Source organism: Mirounga angustirostris, unplaced genomic scaffold, assembly GCF_029215605.1.
Source record: "Mirounga angustirostris isolate CCGP_5_RB_7025 unplaced genomic scaffold, mMirAng1.0.hap1 SCAF_7, whole genome shotgun sequence".
In the NCBI taxonomy this organism is placed as follows: Eukaryota; Metazoa; Chordata; class Mammalia; order Carnivora; family Phocidae; genus Mirounga; species Mirounga angustirostris.
Window position 1 is genome coordinate 42121988 of NW_026991715.1, and position 22154 is coordinate 42144141.

Consider the following 22154-nt stretch of genomic DNA (forward strand, 5'->3'; position numbering starts at 1 on the left):
GGATGAGATAAAGAGTCAGTAGCCTTTTTGTTCTAATTAAGTCCATTAACAATATTGTATGTCTATCTTGTATCAGTAGGTACTTACTTAGAGGAATAAGAGGAATAAGGGATGTGAAATACCATGGCACTTTGTGGAAATTAGGAGTCATTCCATTTGGCCACAGTGCTAGGGCCTGAGGCAGAGAACAGATGATGGTCTCAGATCTATATGACTCACAGTACTTTATTTCTTGGTGGCTGGTGTACTTTTCATATTACATAGTGGAATGAATTATGGACAAATTAAATGATGACTGGGGCTGATGAAGTAATTGTAAAGCGATCTATGTGATGATAGCCAAAAATATAAAATAAGGAAAAAAATTTTAAAAAAAATAAAGGATTCTTCCTTAAAACCCCCAGAATCTATCACTGGAAATAGAGTTGTTTAAAAGAGATAGGAAACTAACTTTTGACTGATGACATTTTCAGTTCTCTCCTCAGCCTGCCTGCATTAACCTGGGGACAATGTGGGCCTGGGCACTGTGGATGTTCCTTCTACTCTGCAAATTCAGCCTGGCAGGTAGGTTTACAGGTGCCCTTTTATGGATTATGTGATTCTTACTAACTTCTTTGGACAAGAACTATGAATCTGAGTGCAAAGAGACTCCTGGAGCTTGGGCATATGTGGATGAGCAACAGGGGGTTTGTGAACTCCCTGAATTTCTGTAGATGGGTGTGTGCCTGTTGATGTATACATATGTGTGTGCAAATTTGGCAAGATGTCCTATCGTATTTTCAGAAGGAGATATGACCTCCCAAAAGGCCCAGATCCACTGTTTTAGTGTGGTAGTAAGTTCTTATCTCAATAGTTTTTATGTTAGGAGCAGCTGTTTCACGTAAAACACACATATAAAAACAAAAATACATGACTTTCACAGTATTTTCAATAATTTCCAAGGATATAAAGGGAAATGATGAAATGACGCATTTTTAGAACGGTCCAACTTAAGACTTTGGGTCTAATATCCATATTAGGATATTTATTATCCATTACTTTGATTGCATCTTATATTAAAAAAAATAAAGACCAGAGAGGAAAAGTGGGGATTGGTTACTCGGAATGTAGAGAAGACATCACGTAATGTACCAGTTTGCTAGGGCTCTCATTACTACACACTGAGTGGCTTAAAGAACAGAAATTTATTTTCTCATAGTTCTGGAGACTGGAAGTCCAAGATCAAAGTGTCCATAGAGTTGTTTTCCTGACACCTGTCTCCTTGGTGCATAAATGACATTCCTCTTTGTATGGTCATCCCTTTGTGTGTCCTAATCTCCTTCTTTTCTAAGAACGCGAGTCGGATTAGATTAGGGCCTACCCTAATGGCCTTGGGTTAACTACTACCTCCTTAAAAACCCATCTCCAACCGTTTCCAAATAGAGTTACTTTCTGAGGTAAATGGGGGTTAGGGCTTCAGCATATTAATTTGGCCATATATAATTAAGACCGTAACATGTAGTAATTGGGGGTGACCAAGAGGCAGTCATAACCCACAGATAATGTCTTCCAGACCTCTCCCCTGGCATGGCCTGCCTTGTAGCCCACTAGGGTATACCTGTGGTGCTTAGGAGTTTTATAGACACTATGGGTAGGTAGGCCTATATCTCTCTGTCTCATCTAGCCTCTCCTGGCCAGCTCAGAAACCAAAAACTGGTCCCAGTTATGCAATTTACAGTTGAAGTTATATGCATCATGGCTCCTATCAACTCACCCTTCTGCTCAACTTACCTTTTCTGTCTTCTATCTCTGGCTTCTTCTCTTCTTATTACCTTTTACTTATACCATGTCCTACACAACTGGTTCCAGTTTCCACCTGACTTCCCTTTTAGAATATCCTTCCCTAGGTCTCGATCAGCCCTGCCCTTCTTCTCTTTAGAGACATTTTTCAAAACACTAATTTTGCAACAGCTCTAGGTGATATGAGCACATAGGGAAGAAGGGAGATCAAGAACAATGAATTTTGAAAAATGTTCTTTTTGCATGTGGAGAATACTCTCATAAGCAAGAATATTCTCCTTATCTTTCTTAGAGGAAGGTTAATGAATATTTCCCCTTATTTCTAGATGTAGGAGAAACAGTTATTTTTAGAAACATAGGAATATAGTTATGGCTTTTTTTTTGAAGATGTGGTGGAAGGATAGATATGCACAAATGGTAAGTCTATCCTTCAGTTGTCTATTTTTAAAAAATAAAAATTCTGCAGGACACCTGGTTGGCTCAGGCAGTTAAGCGTCTGCCTTCGGCTCAGGCCATGATCCCAGGGTCCTGGGATTGAGTCCTGCATTGGGCTCCCTGCTCAGCGGGGAGCCTGCATCTCCCTCTGCCTGCTGCTCGCTCTCACTCTCTCTCTCTGACAAATAAGTAAATAAAATCTATATAAGTAAATATATATATATATAAGTAAAAAAATAAATAAAAATAAAAATTCTGTTTTTGAATTGTTTTAGATTTATAGAAAATTTGTGAAGACAGTACAGAGAGTTCTTGTATACCCCTCATCCAGTTTCCCCCATTGTTAATATCTTATAATACATTTGCCCAAACTAAGAAAGTGATATCGACACATTATTGTAGACTAAATTCCAGACTTTATTTGGATTTCACTAGTTTTTTTCATTAATGTTCTCTGTTCCAAGATCAAATTCATGGTGCCATATTGCATTGCATTGTCATATCTCCCTTGTTTCTTGTGGTCTGTGATAGTTTCTTAGTCTTTCCTTGTTTCTCATGACCTTAACACTCTTGAGTACTTGTCAGTACTCCTGGGTTTTTATAAAAAGTATAACAGAGATGAAGTGCCCTTTGTGCTCTATCACATGTAACAGTCTTCAGATGAAGAGCTGATATTCTTTTTATTTATTTATTTATTTATTTATTTATTTATTTAACAGAGAGAAAGACAGCACAAGTAGGCAGAGTGGCAGGCAGAGGGAGAGGGAGAAGCAGGCTTCCCGCTGAGCAGGGAGCCCAACCCGGGGCTTGATCCCAGGACCCTGGGATCGTGACCTGAGCCGAAGGCAGCCGCTTAGCCGACTGAGCCACCCAGGCGCCCCGAAGAGCTGATATTCTAACTAGAGATAATGGATAAGACTTAAAATCAGCGCCCTGTTTTCCAACAAGTGGAAAGGGAGGATGAGAGCTGTATAGGCTTTGAGAATTGTGGTGGTTCCATTATGTAAAGTAAAAGCAGTTCATACGTGCAGGGTCACACCAGACAACAGGCAGAAATGTAATTGTAAGTAAAGCAAGTAAGTCAAAGTGAAGCCTAGTATTGTTTATTCATCTGGTTCCTTCTTATTCCAGTTCCTCTCAACCCCCTAATTGTGATAAAACTAATCTCAAATGACCTGAGATACATACGCAGAATTCGAATGTCATGAGGACACATGAAGAGAGAAAACTACTGATAAAGTGAATTCTTCTCCCAAGTCTTAGAATCCTGGATTTTCAGAGCAGACTGTCTATTTTTTACATTAGTCAGGGAAAGTTGTTTATGCTGTAAAAATAAACAAGCCCCATATCTCAGTGTTTAAAACAGCAGGAGGTAAGCAGGAGCCCAGGGTGATGAAGGTTCTACCATCCTAAGACACTATCATCTCAGCATGGATTTGCAGGGTGTGCAGGAACACAGGAAGGAGAGAAAGGAGAATCATGTACCAGAACTTAAATGATTCTCTCATTTGGCCAGAGCAAGTCACATGGCCATGCCTAATTTCAAGGGTGCAAGAAAATAAAATCTTGCTGTATATCCAAGAAGGGGAGATATTGATGAGCACTGGAAATACTTCTGAATGCACATTTTATTTATCACAGATCTCTTCTGTAATACTAGGTTAAAGGATTAAAATATTCCATTCCAAAATATACTACTTTGACATGGGGATTATTTTGATGTGGAGGCAGATGAGATTCAACAGATGCAGAAATGAAGCCTACTGCATTAGTTTCCCACACGTATTTACCTTCCTGCAGTTTGCTACCCTTGGAAACCTAAATTCCTTTTCCTTTGTCCTGTCTCTTCTGCACAAATTTATTGTATTTTTGTTAAGATGCTATGTGAGCCCATGATCTAACCACCTCTTTGAATTACTCTTTATTGAGGTTTCTCCTGCATGATATGTGCTGCATGCATTAATAAACTGTTTTTTTCTTTTTAATCTGTTTTTTGTTAGTTTTATTTTATAAGGCCCTAGCTGCAGAACCTAGGAAGGTAGAAGGAATAGGAATTTTTTCTTCTCCTACACCAATATCTCTATAAGAATATTGCTTTCTTGCCATATTCCAAGCAGTAAGGACAAGACAAATGTAGCTCCATTAATAAGCTCATGTGGAATGGAAAATCATTTTTTAAAAAGATTTTATTTATTTACTTGACAGAGAGAGACAGTGAGAGAGGGAACACAAGCGGGGTGGGGGCTAGTGGGAGAGGGAGAAGCAGGGCCCCTGCCAAGCAGGGAGCCTGTTGCAGGGCTCCATGTGGGGCTTCATGCAGGGCTCCATGCAGGGTTCAATCCCAGGACCCTGGGATCATGACCTGAGTGGAAGGCAGACGCTTAATGACTGAGCCACCCAGGCGCCCCTGGAAAATCATTTTAAAAACTATTTTCTCTTTTCCTGATACCTGGGGAACCAGATTGTTCTGGTTCTGGGCGCCAGATGTTTTAACTCATTTTCTGACTTACGGCTTTATATATATATAAATTAAAGCTTCTGAAGGAGTAAAGGGAGGTATTCAGGGAAGACTGGGAAAGACAAGACACTGAGTTTTGACCAGGGTACCTTTGAATCCATAAGGATCTGTTTCTACATTGGTTTTTGTGGCTGGCTCTGGATTCAGCCAATGCAAGACAAAGTAAGAATGAAAAGGAAATAAAATACGACTGTAGGAGGCCATAATGAGAATAGCACAAGACCAAAGAATATTCTGGGGATACAAGGAAAAACTTCTTGTTTCCTTGTTCTGCAGGAAAGGCTTAACTTTGAAATCCTGCTAAGAGTTAGTGTGATGGGTATAAGTGAAATGTGTGAAGTGAAGTAAGGGGCAAGCTAATATTTAATGAATATTTAAAAAAAAAAACTTGTCCAAAGGACTAAAGACTAACCCACGTGTAAACACACACACACACACACATGCACACACACACATGTGAGCACACTGCTATCATCTCTGAGTCATGAAGGCAGAGTGAGTTGCTAAGTGTGAAGATTATTCCTTTGGGGATATTATGGGCTGACTTTGGTTCACCGCCTTGTTGGGTTTTGTATGTTCCTGCTGTGGAATATGTTTGTGTTTTGAGGAATGCGTTACTGGTCTAGCTTCCAATCCCAATGTAACATGCAGTATTATTTGGTTCAGGTCCAGTTCCTTGGTCTTTTTAAGCATTTGGACTTAGAGATTACTTTGTCATAATTTTCAGCATGCAAGTAGTAAAGATAAAAAATCTTTTTAAAAAATTGTTTTATTTTAATTCCAATGTAGTTAACATACAGGGTTATATTAGTTTCAGGAGAACAGTATAGTGATTCAACACATCGATACATCACCCAGTGTTCATCACAAGTGCCCTTCTTAATCCCCATCACCTATTTCACCCATCCCCTATCCACCTCCCCTCTAGAACCATCAGTTTATTTTCTAAGAGTCTGTTTCTTGGTTTGTCTCTCTCTTTTTTCCCTTTGCTCATTTGTTTTGTTTCTTAAATTCCACATACGAGTGAAGTCATATGGTATTTGCCTTTCTCTGACTTACTTTGCTTAACATTATACTCTCTAGCTCCATCCATGTTGTTGCAAATGGCAAGATTTCATTCTTTTTTATGGTTGAATAATATACCATTGTATATATATACCACTTCTTTATCCACTTATCTATCATTGGACACTTGGGCTGCTTTCATATCTTGGCTATTGTAAATAATGCTGCAATAAACATAGGGGTGTAGGTATACTTTTGAATTAGTGTTTTATATTTTTTTTGGTAAATACCCAATAGTGTGATTACTGGATTGTAGGATAGTTCTATTTTTAACTTTTTGAGGAAACTCCATACTGTTTTCCACAGTGGCATTCCCAGCTTGCATTTCCACCAACAGTGCAAGAGGGTTCCTTTTTCTCTATATCCTCACCAAAACTGTTTTTGATTTTAGCCCTTCTGACAGGTGTGATGATGAGTGAAGTTGAGCATTTTTTCATGGGTTGGTTGGCCATCTGGATGTCTTCTGCCCATTTTTAAATTGGATTATTTGTGTTTTGGGCATTGAGTTGTGTCAGTTCTTTATATATTTTAGATAATAACCCTTTATCAGAGATGTCATTTGCAAATATCTTCTCCCATCCAGTGGGTTGTCTTTTGGTTTTGTTGCTTGTTCCTTTGCTGTGCAGAAGCATTTTATTTTGATCAAGTCCCAATAGTTTGTTTTTGCTTTTATTTCCCTTGCTTCAGGAGCTATATCTAGAAAAATGTTGCTACGGCTGATGTCAGAGAAATTACTACCTGTGCTCTCTTCTACTATTTTTATGGTTTCGGGTCTCACATGTAGGTCTTTCATCCATTTTGAATTTATTTTTGTGTGTGGTGTAAGAAAGTGGTCCAGTTTCATTCTTTTGCATCTTGCTGTCCAGTTTTCCCAAAACCATTTGTTGAAGAGACCGCCTTTTTCCCATTGGGTATTTGTTCCTGCTTTGTCAATTACATCGACCATGTAATTGTGGGTTTATTTCTAGGTTTTCCATTCTGTTCTGATCTATGTGTCTATATTTGTGCTCGTACCATACTGTTTTGATTATTGCAGCTTTGTAGTATAATTAGAAGTCTGAAATTGTAATGCTTCCAGCTTTGCTTTTTTTTTTTTTTTCAAACAAAATTGCTTTGACTCTTTGGGGTCCTTGTGGTTCCATACAAATTTTAAGAGTGTTTTTTCTAATTCTGTGAAAAATGTTGTTGGTATTTTGATAGGGATTGCTTTAAATGTGTAGATTGCTCTGGGTAGTATAGGCATTTTAAGAATTTTTTTTCTTGCTGTCTATGAGCATGGAATGTCTTTCCATTTCTTTGTGTCATCTTCAATTTCTTTCATCAATGTCTTATAGTTTTCAGAGTATAGGTCTTTCATCTCTTTAGTTAAGTTTATTCCTAGGTACTTTATTTTTTTTGGTGCAATTGTAAATGGGATTGCTTTCTTAATTTTTCTTTCTGCTACTTCATTATTAATATATAGAAATGCAACAGAGTTCTGTATGTTGATTTTGTATCCTGAGACTTTAATGAATTCAAATTTCAGTTCTAGTAGTTTTTTGGTGGAGTCTTTAGCATTTTCTGTATATAGTGTCATGTCATCTGCAAATAGTGAAAGTTTTACTTCTTCCTTACTAATTTGGATGCCTTTTATTTCTTTTTGTTGTCTGCTTGCTGTAGCTAGGACTTCCAGTACTATATTGAATAAAAGTGGTGAGAGTGGACATCCTTGTCTTGTTCCTGGCCTTAGGGAAATGTTCTCAACTTTTCCCCACGACTATGATGTTGGCTCTGGGTTTTTCATATAAGGCCTTTGTCATATTGAGGTATGTTCCCTCTGTCCCTACTTTGTTGAGGGTTTTTATTATGAACGGGTTATACTTCGTTAAATGGTTTTTCTGATCTATCGAAATGATCATATCATTTTTATAATTTCTCTTATAGATGTGATGTATCACACTGATTGATTTGAGAATATTGAACCACCCTTGCAACCGTGGAATAAATACCAGTTGATTATGGTGAACAACTTCTTTTAATGTATCATTGAGTTCACTTTGTTGGTATTTTGTTGAGGATTTTTGCATCTATATTCATCAGAGATATTGGCCTGTAGGTTTTTTTTGGTGGATTCTTAATCTGGTTTTGGTATTAAGGTAATGCTGGCTTCATAGAATGAATTTGGAAATTTTCCTTCCTCTTCTATTTTTTGGAATAGTTTGAGAAGAATAGGTATTAACTCTTCTTTATATGTTTGGTAGAATTCGCCTGTGAAGCTATCTGGTCCTGGACTTTTGTTTGTTGGGAGTTTTTTGAGTACTGAATCAATTTACTTTCTAGTAATGGGTCTATTCAGATTTTCTATTTCTTCCTGTTTCAGTTTTAGTAGTTTTATGTTTCTAGGAAATTATGCATTTCTTCTAGGTTGTCCAATTTGTTGTCATATAATTTTTCATAACATTCTTTTACATTTGTTTATCTTTCTGTAGTGTTGGTTGTTATTTCTTCTATTTGTGATTTTGTTTAGTTGAGCCCTTTCTCTCTCTCTCTCTCTCTCTCTTTCTCTTTTAATGAGTCTGGCTAGAGGTTTATCAATTTTACTGATCTTTTTGAAGAACCAGCTCCTGGTCATTGATGTGTTCTACTGTTTTTTAGTTTCTATATCATTTATTTCTGTTCTAATCTTTATTATTTCCTTCTTTTTGCTGGTTTGGGGTTTCATTTGTTGTTCTTTTTCTAGCTCCTTTGGGTGTAAGATTAGGTTGTTTATTTGAGACTCTTCTTGCTTCTTGAAGCATGCCTGTATTGCTATAAACTTCCCTCTTAGAATCACTTTTGCTGTGTCCCAAAGATTTGGACCATTCTGTTTTCATTTTCATTTGTTTCCATGTAATTTTTTATTTCTTCTTTTGATTTCTTGTTTGACTCATTCATTGTTGAGCAGCATGTTATTTAACCTCTGTGAATTTGTGGTCTTTCCAGATTTTTTCCTGTGGTTCACTTCTAGTTCATAGTGTTGTGGTCAGAAAAAATGAATGCTATCTGTGATTTCGATCTTTTTGAATTTTTTGAGACTTGTCTTGTGGCCTAATATGTGATCTATTCTGGAGAATGTTCCATGTGGGTCTCTGTACCTCTTGGATCTACAAAGGGCACTCTGTGCCTCTTGGAAGTTTTCAGTTCTTATTTCTTCAGATAAATTTTTTGCCCCCTTTTCTCTATTTTCTTCCTCTGGGCTCCCTAAATGCGAGTATTTTTTTCAGACTTGATGGAGTCACTGAGTTCTCTAGACTATTCTCAAGTTTCATAATTTTTTTCCTCTCATTTGCCCAGTTTGGTTACTTTCTATTACTCTGTCTTCCAGGTCATTATTTCTCTGTTTCGTTTAGCCTGCTACTTATTCCATCAAGTGTATTTTTAATTTCATTTATTGTGGTCTTTATCTCTGATTGATTCTTTTTTATCTCTTAATTAAGTGTCTTGCTGATGTCCTCTACTCTCTTCTCCAGTCTAATGGGTATCTTTATGATCATTCTTTAAATTCTCTGTCAGGTATATTACCTTTGTCTGTTTTGCTTAGGTCTTTTTTGTGGTTTGGTCCTATTCTTTCACTTGGATATATTTCTCTGACTTCTCATTTTTTGTAACTGTCTGTCTATTTCTCTGTGTAAAGTCAGCTATGTCTCCTGTTCTTGAAGGTAATGGCTTTAGGAAGAAGAGGTCCTGAAGTACCCTACAGTGCATTGTCCCCTGCTCCCCAGGACCTAGTCCTTCAGGGAGTTTCTCCTCTGGGTGTTGCATGTGTCTTGTGTTCTTGTCTCTTTTTGCTTCAGTTCAGTTGTCTGCAGTGGCTCTCTTTGCCTGTTGTGGGTAGTGTTTGGTTCCCGACAGTTGTGGCCTGTATTTAAACAAGGTACACTCTGGTCTGTTCGCTAATTGAGACCTGGAGCTGCTGCTATTGGTACTGGCCAGCCTAAGTGGATCTGCAGAGGGCACGTGGGAAGGTCTTGCACTTTTAACAAGGCCTCAGGCTTCTGCAGAGCCCGCCACCACCAAGACCAAGGCTCTGCAAAAGGCACAGGTCAGAAGAGGCAGTGCTGGTGAGGTTTGTGTTGATCTTCTGTGGGAGGGGATCCACATTGCTGGGACCGAGGCAAGTGTGACTGGAAAAGGCAGATACATTGAAGCATGGGGTGGGGGGCTTGATGCAAGCAAGTTAGGTAGGGAGTGTGGGCAAAGTACTGGTTCCCACAGGCGGCTTTGTGTTTCTGCTGGTGGACCGGGATGGGAAATTGTGCCTACAAACTCCTTTGTTCCTGGAGGTGTCTTTCTGAGATCCATAGCTCTCCAGGACATAGTCTGTAATGAGTAAATCACTCCCCCTCCCATTTGCCACCAGTGTTTTTCTTTCCTTTTTTTTTATTTTTAAGATTTTATTTATTTATTTATTTAGAGAGCACGCAAGGGGTGGGGAGGGGTTGAGGGAGAGGAGAGAGAGAGAATCTGAAGCAGACTCTGAACTGAGTGCAGAGCTGGACACAGGGCTTGGGATCATGACCTGAGCTGATATCAGGAGTCAGACACCCAAGTGACTGATCCACACAGGAACCCCTGCCACCCAGTGGTTTTCAAACTGCTGGTTCTTCACTGTATCTGCTTAGGCTGCTTGTCATGCTGCCTCTTTTTTTTTTTTTTTAAGATTTTATTTATTTATTTGACAGAGAGAGAGACAGCGAGAGAGGGAACACATGCAAGGGGAGTGTGAGAGGGAGAAGCAGGCTTCCCGCGGAACAGGTAGCCTGATGTGGGGCTCGATCCCAGGACCCTGGGATCATGACCTGAGCCGAAGGCAGACGCTTAACGACTGAGCCACCCAGGCGCCCCCATCATGCTGCCTCTTAAAGGGTGAGGACTCAGCTTCCTAATGCCCACAGAGCTTTCCTAGAGCCGAACACCTTATTTTAAGAATTCCAGGCTTGGAGTCCTACAGTTTGTAAGAACTCACAAAATCAGGCCCCTCTTGTTTTCAAAGCCAAATGTTATGGGGGTTCGTCTTCCCCATTTTGAGTCCCCAGTGTGATTGTCTGTTTCTTGCCTTTCACTGTACTCCCAGCTCCCTCCTGTTTGTGGGTGGCCCCAGTCCCTTTAGGTCTCAAATCGCATGTCCGCCTTCTTCGATGTGGCCTTTTCTCTACTTTATTTGTGGGGTTTGTTCTGTCAGTCTTTGGGTCTTTTTCTGGAATATTCAAGCTGATGTGAATGTTACCTAGTTGTATCTGTGGAACGAGGTGAGGGTCCTACTCTGCCATCTTCCCAACAGCACAAGATAGAAAATCTTTGACTTCACTGCTAACTAATGTGTGCTTCAAGGATGGGGTGCAGCAGTAGTGGGGCCTGGGTGGCTCAGTCGGTTAAGCGTCTGCCTTCAGCTCGGCTCATGATCTCAGGGTCTTGGGATCGAGCCCCATGTTGGGCTCCTGCTCAGCAGGGAGCCTGCTTCTCCCTCCCCCCTGCTTGTTCTCTCTTTCTCTCTCTCAAATGAAATAAAAATAAACTCTTAAAAAAAAAGGATGGGGTGCAGCATTCAGAGGAAGGCAACTTCTCAAGAAAGAGCTGGAAGTGTTGACACAACATGTAGGCACCTAGCTCTCCCACATTCTTTTTTTTTTTTTTTAATTTCAAGTTTTTATTTAAATTCTAGTTAGTTAACATATATGGTAAAATTGGTTTCAGGTATAGAATTTAGGGATTCATCACTTACATATAACACTCAGTGCTCATCATAACAAGTGCCCCCCTTAGTACCCATCCCCCATCTAGCCCATCCCCCCCCACCTCCCTTCCTCAACCCTCAGTTTGTTCTCTATAGTTAAGAGTTTCTTTTCTTTTTTTTTTTATTCTTATGTTAATCCCCATACATTACAACATTAGTGTTTGATGTAGTGTTCCATGATTCATTGTTTGCATATAACACCCAGTGCTCCATGCAGAATGTGCCCTCCTCAACACCCACCACCAGGCTAACCCATCCTCCCACCCCCCTCCCCTCTAGAATCTCCCTCATTCTTATTTATCATTTCCAGGGGCTACTTTTCCCCTGTGGATAATGCTCATTTCATAGAACCGTTTACTATTGCTTTTTCGTTAGAAGGTAATACCTCTGACAGAGGTGAAATAAATACAGTATTAGTTAGGTGTGCAGAGAAAATATAACATCCTTATAGTCTATGATCAAGCCAATCAATTCCAAAAGTTCCTTCTCCCCTGGAAAGCCAGGCAGGGTTGAAGAAGAGGAGGGAGTGGGTAGCACTCTTATTTGTTAACATTAGCTCATTTTCTATGGTTTATAGTGTTTTTTAGCTAATTCAGTCCCTCTGGAGTAAATGCCCACCTTCCAGAGTTCCTGCCTTTCTCCTGCTCCTTTTTAAGATGGTGTCTGGGTACATGAGCAGGGTTTATATGACTGAATGAAGAACCTCTGGCAAGGGATTGTGAATCCATGTAAGAAAGTCTTTGTGTTGCCTTCTGGTCTTCTCTGGACTGCCTGCTTTGGTCTTATGCCTCCTTTGCAGGACAGCTGGCTTTGCCTAGACTTTGGGGCATCATATTGGCACCTATTCCTGAAGTTCATGTCCCATTTGTTTTCCTGTGGTTCTGAAGTCCCCTGTGCATAGCAGTCTCTTCATCTGAATCCCAGGCTTGGACCAACCTCACACATCTATACCCACTCCCCACCCTGAGATACCAGGGACTTCTGGATCCCAGGATGCTACACTTGCCTGTGTGGGGCTTCTCTGAAGAGCTGTGCCATTGCAGTGTTAGGACTTCTGCATTATGTTGGAGTTGAAGCTGAGTGTAACTTGAGCCTTCTTTTAGGCTAAAGGCTTGTGACCTGCCCCAGGCTGTGCTTGGTAAAGTAAGTCACCAGCCCAGATGATCTAGTTTCACAGATCCATCTGCGTGTTTCTACTGCTCTATCAAGAACACTGACATCTGAGCTCCTTACTCTTACTTTCATTGTCTCCCTACCCACCCCCATCAGTATTTTACTTGCTAGAAGTGATGGGCTTTTTCCTATTTCTTGTCTGGTAGGGGCTTTCTTCCTGGATAGATTAGAGCTTTGCTTTGATATGTAAAGTTAACCTAAGTTGTCTTCCTCTCTCAAAAATGCCTGCTTCTGGGGTGCCTGGGTGGGTCAGTCGTTAAGCATCTGCCTTAGGCTCAGGTCATGATCCCTCTGCTCAGGTCATGGTCCCGGGGTCCTGAGATCAAGCCCTGCATTGGGCTCCCTGCTCAAGGGGAAGCCTGCTTCTCCCTTTCTCCTTCCCCCTGCTTGTGTTCCCTCTCTTGCTGTCTCTCTCTCTCTGTCAAATAAATAAGTAAGTAAATAAATAAATAAATAAATAAAATCTTTAAAAAAAAAAAAGCCTGCTTCTTAAGACTGATTTTACCAAAGACTCAAAAAGAAGTTAGTTTGAGTCTCAGAATTGAACATTGCCCTTAGTTTGAAATTGCCTTTGTTCTCAATTATGTATGTGTGTATGTGCATGCATGAGCATGTATGATTAACCCCTTGGGCATCTGGTGAAACATCTGGACCACTTCTCAATATGTGTAAGTGCATAAATAGTATACATAGGATTACAAAGGAACTCAAATATAATGAAAGAATGTTATCAAAGTATTAAGGAAACAGGAATTCTCCCAGGAGCCACTGCTCTTCCTCTTCCCCTAAGCGGCCTGAGGTGACCTCTGAAAATAGCTTGCCATTTGCTTGACCCAGAAAGCCCTACGAAATCATGCAAATCAAGAGGTTCAAATCTTCATGTTCACTTTAAGAGCATATGTGAAACTACCCAGGCCATGAAGGGTCTGCAGATCCGAAAAGCCCCAAGTATCTGAAAGACGTCACTTTGCAGAAGCAGTGTGTGCCATTCTGTGGAGTTGGTAGGTGTGCCCAGGCCAAACAGTGGGGCTGGACACAGGGTCGGTGGCCCAAGAAGAGTGCTGAATTGTTACTGCACATGCTTAAAAATGCAGAGAGTAATGCTGAACTTAAGGGTTTAGATGTCGGTTCTCTGGTCACTGAGCACATCCAGGTGAACAAAGCTCCCAAGTCATCAGAACGTACAGGGCTCATGGTTGGACGAACCCATACATGAGCTCTCCTTGCCACATAGAGATGATCCTTACTTAACAAGAGCAGATTGTTCCTAAACCAGGAGAAGAGGTTGCACAGAAGAAAAAGATATCCCAGAAGAAACTGAAGAAACAAAAACTTATGGCCTGGGAGTAAATTCTGCACAGAATAAATGCAAATAAAAATAAGAAGAGAAAAAGAAAGTATTAAGGAAACAAATTTGTGACAGTACTATATGTGCTTCTTAATCGATACATCAAGGTACCTGCAACAACTGAAATATGAAAATACTCTGACATTTAATGGTGACAAAGTAACAAGTAATGATACAACTGTAGGTTGTTGACCACATTTATGATGGAAGGAAACTGTAAATTTTAACAATAGGTATGTGAAAAATTTTTCCTTTTTAAGTGCATGTACCAATAGATTGTATCTCTGGACCCTTGCAGGGTCTAGATCCATATTCTAGATTGTATCTATTTTCCCTATGAAGGGATAGGTGTTACTGGGTGAGAAACTGCAAAGAGCAAGATTTATAAGCTATGAAATACAGATGAATATATTTCAGAAATTTTCCCTATTGTAATCTTCTGGGGAAAAATTATTGATACATAAGGTTGAAGTGTGGCATAGTTGAACATTTTGTGTTTTTCCCTTTTCCACATATCATCCATTGCCCAGTTACCCAGACGGGTTCCATCATTTGATGCTTTGCTTGGTATTTCACTAACACTTCATATTTGCCTGGTATTTTAATGATTTTTGCTTCTCAAATGTTGCTTTTGAGTGAGAATATAATTTTTTTGAAAGGCAAAAATCTAGTTCTTCAAGGGGAATAATTGAAGAGCGGGAGTTAGATTCTTTCCTTGGTCCTGAATGGGAGAATTTATAATATGTATAAACTAACCAAGAAAGACCAGCTTTTGATCTGCTTATTTTCATGAAATGATTGTGTCTCTCGCTGTGTGTATGTGTGTACGTTCGTATGCATTTACTTATATATTTATTTGTGTATGTATGTATGTATGTATGTATTTATATAGTTCTCCCAGCTAAGCCTGAGAACATTTCCTGTGTCTTTTACTATGAGGAAAATTTTACCTGCACCTGGAGTCCAGAGAAAGAAGCCAGTTATACATGGTACAGAGTGAAGAGAACGTAGTAAGTATGGGAGTTTATGTGCTATCAGTGGGAGTAAGGGAAGGAGGCAGAGGCTCCTGGTTCATTCAGGATTCAAATCACTTATGAAGTGAAACGTTTTCTTCATTACAGCTTCTGGGTGACCCCTATTTGCGCCCAGTGTCTGGGGTGACACCTTGGCTGCTGTAAGTGTGTGACAGGATCTGCAGCTACGGGGGGTGGGGTGGGGTGTAGATTCATGATGACCTTCTCTGAGAGGCACTGAATTGGCTGAGAATAGTCACCAGTTATAAGCACAGTGGAAAAATCTGTTTATTTACTATATTCAGCTATATTCGCCCTCTTTCCAGAATGTGTCATAAAGGGGCGCCTGGGTGGCTCAGTTGGTTAAAGCAACTGCCTTCGGCTCAGGTCATGATCCTGGAGTCCCGGGATTGAGTCCCGCATCGGGCTCCCTGCTCAGCGAGGAGCCTGCTTCTCCCTCTGACCCTCCCCCCTCTCGTGTACTCTCTCTCATTCTCGCTCTCTCAAATAAATAAATAAATCTTTAAAAAAAAAAAAACAGAATGTGTCATAAAACTATTCCTTCTTCATGGACCCAATTATAGTAAGTGGGGTTATAAACCCAGAACTAAGGAGCAAATTTTTCTCAGTCTGCCACTAATTTGCTGTGTGACCTCTGTCAAACAGTGTTCCACCGGGACAGTGATTCCCAAATTTTTCACTACCTCAAGCATCCCTTTTCATTCTAATAAGAATAAAAATTTTAAAGTTTTTATTATAATTCTAGCCAAAAGCTAGATGTTTTAGTGAGTTTGTGCAGGGAATTTTTTGAAATTTTGAAAATAGCTCATGAAACCCTTTATGTCCTTCATGTTCCCCTAAGAATAAGGAAGTCCACATTAGGAAATATTGAAAGATGATCTTTAAATCTTTTCCATTTCAGAAAGAGAGTCTGTAATTCCAAGTTTTTGTTTTGTTTTTAAATACAAGATCTCATACATATTCTTTTTTTCCCCACTCCTTAGAAAATTGGTAACTAGTGTTATCAGGGAAGTCTACTTCATGTTTTACAGTAGAAGAAAAAGATAAAAGCGAACACTATTCCTTGCATTACTCATGTATCAGTGATACATCAGAGAGATGATTTAAAACAGAGGTCAGGAAACTTTTTTTTTTATTTTAAAGATTTTTATTTATTTATTTGTCAGAGAGAGAGAGAGCGAGCACAAGCAGGGGGAGCAGCAGGCAGAGGGAGAAGCAGACTTCCCGCAGAGCAGGGAGCCCGATGCGGGCCTCGATGCGGGCCTCGGATGCGGGGCTCGGATGCGGGGCTCGGATGCGGGCCTCGGATGCGGGGCTCGGATGCGGGGCTCGAGCCCAGGACCCTGGGATCATGACCTGAGCCGAAGGCAGACGCTTAACGATTGAGCCACCCAGGCATCCCAGGAAACTTTTTCTATAAAGGGACAGATAGTAAATATTTTAGGCCTAGAGGAGATTGGGTCTCTGTGAGACTATTTAACATCACTGCTGCTGTACCAGGAAAGCTGCCGAAACAATATGTAAACCAATGGACTGGACTATTGTCCAATAAAACTATCTGTGAACACTGAAATTTGAATTTCATATAATTTTCATATGCCACAAAGTATTTTTCTTTTTATGTATTTTCCCCAACCATTTAACCATGGTTGTTATGCACCATATGAGGAGATGGGCTGTATTTGGTCTGCAGGCCTAGTTTGCTGAGCCCTGCTTCTGAAAATCAGAGTGATAAAGGCCCAATAACCCATGGTCCAAGTGTCTTCTCTTCTCCAAGACTCATCAGTTCAAGGCCCAATGTTTAATAGAAAGTACGAGTAGAACGAAAATCTGGAAACCAGTAAGTGTACTCCTATTTTTCTCTTTTAAGGAGTCATTTCCCCCTTGCATCACTCCCCGTGTATTATCATTATTCTCACCCACTGGTCATGTAGAAGTAGGAAACGCCTGGGTGTTCTTTTTTTTTTTTTTTAAAGATTTTATTTATTTATTTATTTGAAAGAGAGACAGAGCACAAGTGTGGGGAGGGGGACTGGGAGAGGAGGAGAGGGGAGAGGCTGTGGTGGGGAGAAGGGCCAAGCAGACTCCCTGCTCAGCAGGGAGCCCAACGTGGGGCTCTATCCCAGGATCCTGAGATCATGACCTGAGCCAAAGTCGGATGCTTAACTGACTAGTGCCCCACGCCTAGCTGTTCTTAGGCCTGTATACAATCCATGTTGATGGCCTCAGGCTTGCTGGGCTCTCCAGGACTCCCAGGCTGGTTTGTACTTTTGTCAGTTTATCACTGAGAATATCTCTTCCAGGTAGAATGGGAGAATTTCTTGTGGATGGTCAACCCTGAGGACAGATGATGGTGGGTCAGTGGTATGAACAAAAAAACCTACTGATGCTCAGAAATGATAAGAAGGGATTTTTCCTTGGGGAACAATAAGAGGAGTTGGGATCCCTTTAAGGAAGTAGTGACTTTTGAACTGAAATGTGAAGGAGCCCTAGAGGTGCAGAAAAGGGAAGAAAGTTTATTTCTTAAAGGTTACAACATGAATAAAGGCAAAAATATTCAGCTATCGTAATAGTACTAATAACAATGATAGTAACATTTCTAAGTGGCTGATATTATGTATATTAGTTCATTTCATCCTCATAACAGTGCTATGTTATAGGTACATTACCATTCTCATTTTAGAGATGAGAAAACTCAGGCATGGAGAGGTTAGGAAACTTGCCCAAGGCACAGGATTCAAACCTGGTCAGCTTCCAGAGCTCATGCTTGTAACCACGACCCAACATTGCTCTGGAGGCCGTTTTTATATTGTACAACAACCATAGAAAGCCTATAAATTTTCTACTTTCAAAATTCTATGATTCTATACATTTAAGTTCTGCTCCTTTGCCCCCAGCCCCAGCCAACATTGGCATCTTGCAAAGTGGGGCCTTTTGTGTTCTCTGCCTATTTCATCTCCTACCTCATCCCCACAGCCATGGGAACTATGGCTATAACCACACATCTGATTCCTACCAATCTTTGTACTTGTCTTCATTAAGTTATAACTTGATAGGATTTAAGTTATCTATATGTCTAGGAAAAAAATTTAATGAGCTTTCTGAAAACAATATATGGCAGTAGTAAAAAATTCAATCTGAAAAATATAAAGAATGTAAAAAAATCATTCGCAATTCCACCACCAAAGGTAACAACTTTAACATTTTGATGAATACTTTTCCAGACATCTCTAAGAATAGTTATATAAATATATGTTTATATAAATGTGATTAGTCTGTACAAAATACACATCCTTTTTTTTCTTTTACCATCAATAAGAGTATGGGCATCTTTCCATATCAATAACTCTAGATGTATTAAAAACTATATTTTTAATTCTATTTATGTATCTACCATACTTTATATAACAAGTCCTCACTGATTTTATTTTTCTTTTAAGAATAACGTCTCAAGGCTAGAATCTGGGGTTTTCAGGATCCTAGTCAGTATTTCTTACCAAGTGGAAATGTGTTACAAGCATAGATTTTGATGGACTTACAGAGTTCCAAGGAAGTCTTCATGGCTCATAGCATCTCAGGCAAGACGCGGGTAACTTTGATCTCTCCTTGGAAGAGATGAGGAGGGAATTTGGAGACGGGCATCATCTTCGGGATGATATATACCTCAAGAGAAACCCAGAGTGAAACTAATAAATACATGCTTAATATATTAAGTATGGCTTTATTTCAAAACTGCTGTATTAAACTCATGTTGAATTGCTTTTTCCTTCAAAGCTCTTATGGACATAAAAGTGATATTTGCCCAACTGATAATTCTACAAGGGGAAATCATGCTTCTTGCTCCTTTCTTCCTCCAACAATAACAAACCCAGATAATTACACCATTCAAGTGGAAGCTCAAAATCCAGATGGTATAATTAAATCTGATATAACACATTGGAACTTAGATGCCATAAGTAAGTATCATTTTTTATTCTTATATACTCTATTATTAAAAGATAAGCCCCTCCCCTCTTTTTCTCAGAAGAGATTCAAACACAAAAGTAAACTCAAGGCTCAAGGATATAGTAGGTACACCAAGGGCTGTGGATATGTATGAGGCTCTGTTTTCTCCACATCTTCACCAATACTTGTTATTTCTTGTTTTTTTGATACTAGCCATTCTCACTGCTATGAGGTGATATCTCTTTGTGGTTTTAATTTGCATTTCTCTGATTAGTAGTGATGTTGAGCATCTTTACATGTATCTCTTGGCCCTCTGTCTTTGGAAAATGTCTATTCAGGTCTTCTGCCCATTTTTTAATTCAAATTGTGGGGTTTTTTTGGTGTTGAGTTGTATGAGTTCTTTATATATTTTGGATATTAGCCCCTAATTAGATGTATCATTTGCAAATGTCTTTTCCCATCCAGTAAATTGCCTTTTTCATTTGGTTGATGATTTTCCTCACTCCGCAAAAGCTTTTTATTTTGATGAAGTCCCAATAGTTTATTTTTGCTTTTATTTCCCTTGCCTGAGGAGACATATCTAAAAAAATGTTGCTGAGGCTGATGTCCAGGAGATTGCTGCCTGTGTTTTCTTTAGGAGTTTTATGGTCTCAGGTCTCACGTTTAAGTCTTTAATCCATTTTGAGTTTATTTTTGTACATGCTGTGAGACAGTGGTCCAGTTTCATTCTTTTGCATGTAGCTGTCCAGTTTTCCCAACCATTTATCGAAGAGATTGTCTTTTCCCCATTGTATATTCTTGCCTCCTTTGTTGTATACTAATTGATGATATAAGTTTATGTTTCTTTCTGGACTCTCGATCCTGTTTCACTGATGTATGTGTCTGTTTTTATGCCCATGCCATACTGTTTTGATTACTATAGCTTTGTAGTATAGCTTGAAACCTTGGATTGTGATACTTTCAGTTTTATTCTTGTTTTTCAAGATTGCTTTGGTTACTTGGGGTTTTTTGTGGTTCCATACATATTTTAGTATTTTTTTTCCAGTTCTGTGAAAAATGTTGCTGTTATTTTGATAGGGATTGCATTGAATCTGTATATTGCTTTGGGTAGTATGGGCATTTAAAAAATTTTAGTTCTTTCAATCCATTAGCATGGTATGTCTTTTCAGTTGTTAGCGTTATCGTCAATTTCTTTCATCTGTGTCTTATAGTTTTCAGAGTACAGGTCTTTCACTTCTTTGTTTAAATTTATTCCTAGGCATTTTATTCTTTTTGATGCAATTGTAAGTGGGATTGTTTTCTTAATTTCTCTTTCTCCTACTTCGTTACTAGTGTATAGAAGTGCAACAGATTTCTGTATATTAATTTTATATCCTGCAACCTTATTAAATTCATTGTTTCTAGAATTTCTAATGCAAGAGGGTATATGTTGAATGAATAGTGTTATTTAAGAAGACAAAGGTTTTATTTGGCATAATATCAATTTTGTTTAAAAAATATACAAATACTTACATAGGATAAAAGCCTGGAAATACACCAGAATGTTATAATGGCTCTGGTTAATGGCATTATGGATGATTTAAACTTTTCTTTGTATTTTTCTATATTTAAAAATTTTTTTGGAATGACCATATGCTACTTTTAAAACCAGAAAAATATTACGTTTTTGAAAGAGAGAGATTTTGAGTGATAATGTTTGTAGTGTTCAAGGGAAATGAGAGGTGCTTTCTACTGGACACTTTTGGGGGTCGAGGAAAGAGAGGTTGAGGGGAGTGGAGATAAGAGAAACAGCCCATTTTCTAGCTGTGTAGTCTTTTCTTTTGACCTCCTTTCTTCTTGGCATAAGATCTGAACCAATCAGTAAAAGGTGTATTTGCAGAAAAATCATAGAAATGTATCTTCTCCTCACTGGCCATTCCTTTTTCTGGTTGGGGGTGGGTGGGAGAAGTGGGGGTGGCACCATTCCTTTTGCCCTGCCTTCTTAATGCCATCTGCATATGGCGAGTTACAAAATATGCATTATCATTTCCTTTCTAATTTTCTTTTTTTTTCCAGTTTCTTATGGATGTTATTAGCACCTTCTGATCTTTTTGCAAATGTGAGAAATTTATGATTTTTATTTTCAGTGAAAATTGAACCACCTGAGATTTTCAGTGTGAAATCAGTTTTGGGCATCAAACGAATGCTTCAAATAACATGGATAAGGCCTGTGTTGGCTCCTTTTTCATCTACTTTAAAATACACTCTTCGATTCAGAACAGTAAATAGTGCCCACTGGGTAAGTTATGCCATTACAATATTTCTATTACCGGGCCCAAAGAAGAGAATTATTGATAACCTTTTTTTTGACCTGGAATCTTTTTTTCCCCCATTTTCTACCTTAAAAAATAAAAAATAACAGTGAGTACTTTTCTTCCCAGTTTCCCACTTGGGCCTTTTAGAATGGATAAGTGTTTCACTCTAGGCGTATTGCATTCTGAACACAGGGACATATTAAAAAGTGAGAAATTTACTTTTGCATTCCACTCTGGTTTGTATCTAGATGTGTTGGTGGCCAGAGATTCTATGGCTTGGCCATTTCCTTTTTTACTTTTCCAACCTTTTATGAAATTGTGATATATGACTTATATTTAGAAAAGTGAACAAAACATAAATATTACATTTAATGAATTATTATTAAGTCAGCACTTATGTTAAAACCAGGGAGGTCCAAAATAGCATGCCGAGGTCCCCTGCCTGTCCTTTCCTGAAGACAATCCCCATACCTCCTTAGAGCTTTTATCTTGATTTTTCATGGTAAATACTTCTTCACTTTTTATTATGGGTTTGCCATTTAAAGCTGCATCCCTGAACAACATAGTTTGAGACATGATATGATAGGAATCCATACATTTTGTATTTTGTAAATATTTGGCTTCTTTCAATATTGTACTTTTAAGGTTCATCCATGTTGTATAATGCTGGAGTTTATACATTTTCATTGTTGTATTCCATTGTATAGTATCTTTCTCCTTTCAGCTTTCAAACACAATCAGTTATAAACCCAAATATACCAACCCAACGTTTCCATGGAGAAAGGTCCAAATCCTTAACCCTCCAAGACCT

The 22154-nt window shown here is 39.0% G+C and overlaps 1 protein-coding gene and 1 pseudogene across 1 annotated transcript in view; both read left to right on the forward strand.

The window, feature by feature from the left end:
- Positions 1–22154, forward strand: part of IL31RA (interleukin 31 receptor A) — an 85686-nt gene that overhangs the window by 31552 nt on the left and 31980 nt on the right. Inside the window, exons 3-6 of the mRNA XM_064596937.1 lie at positions 474–564; positions 14963–15080; positions 18879–19060; positions 21176–21327. Of these exons, the coding sequence (XP_064453007.1) occupies positions 474–564; positions 14963–15080; positions 18879–19060; positions 21176–21327 (543 nt within the window). The remainder of the gene's footprint in view (positions 1–473; positions 565–14962; positions 15081–18878; positions 19061–21175; positions 21328–22154) is intronic.
- On the forward strand, positions 9456–14072 carry LOC123854424 (large ribosomal subunit protein uL22-like; annotated as a pseudogene).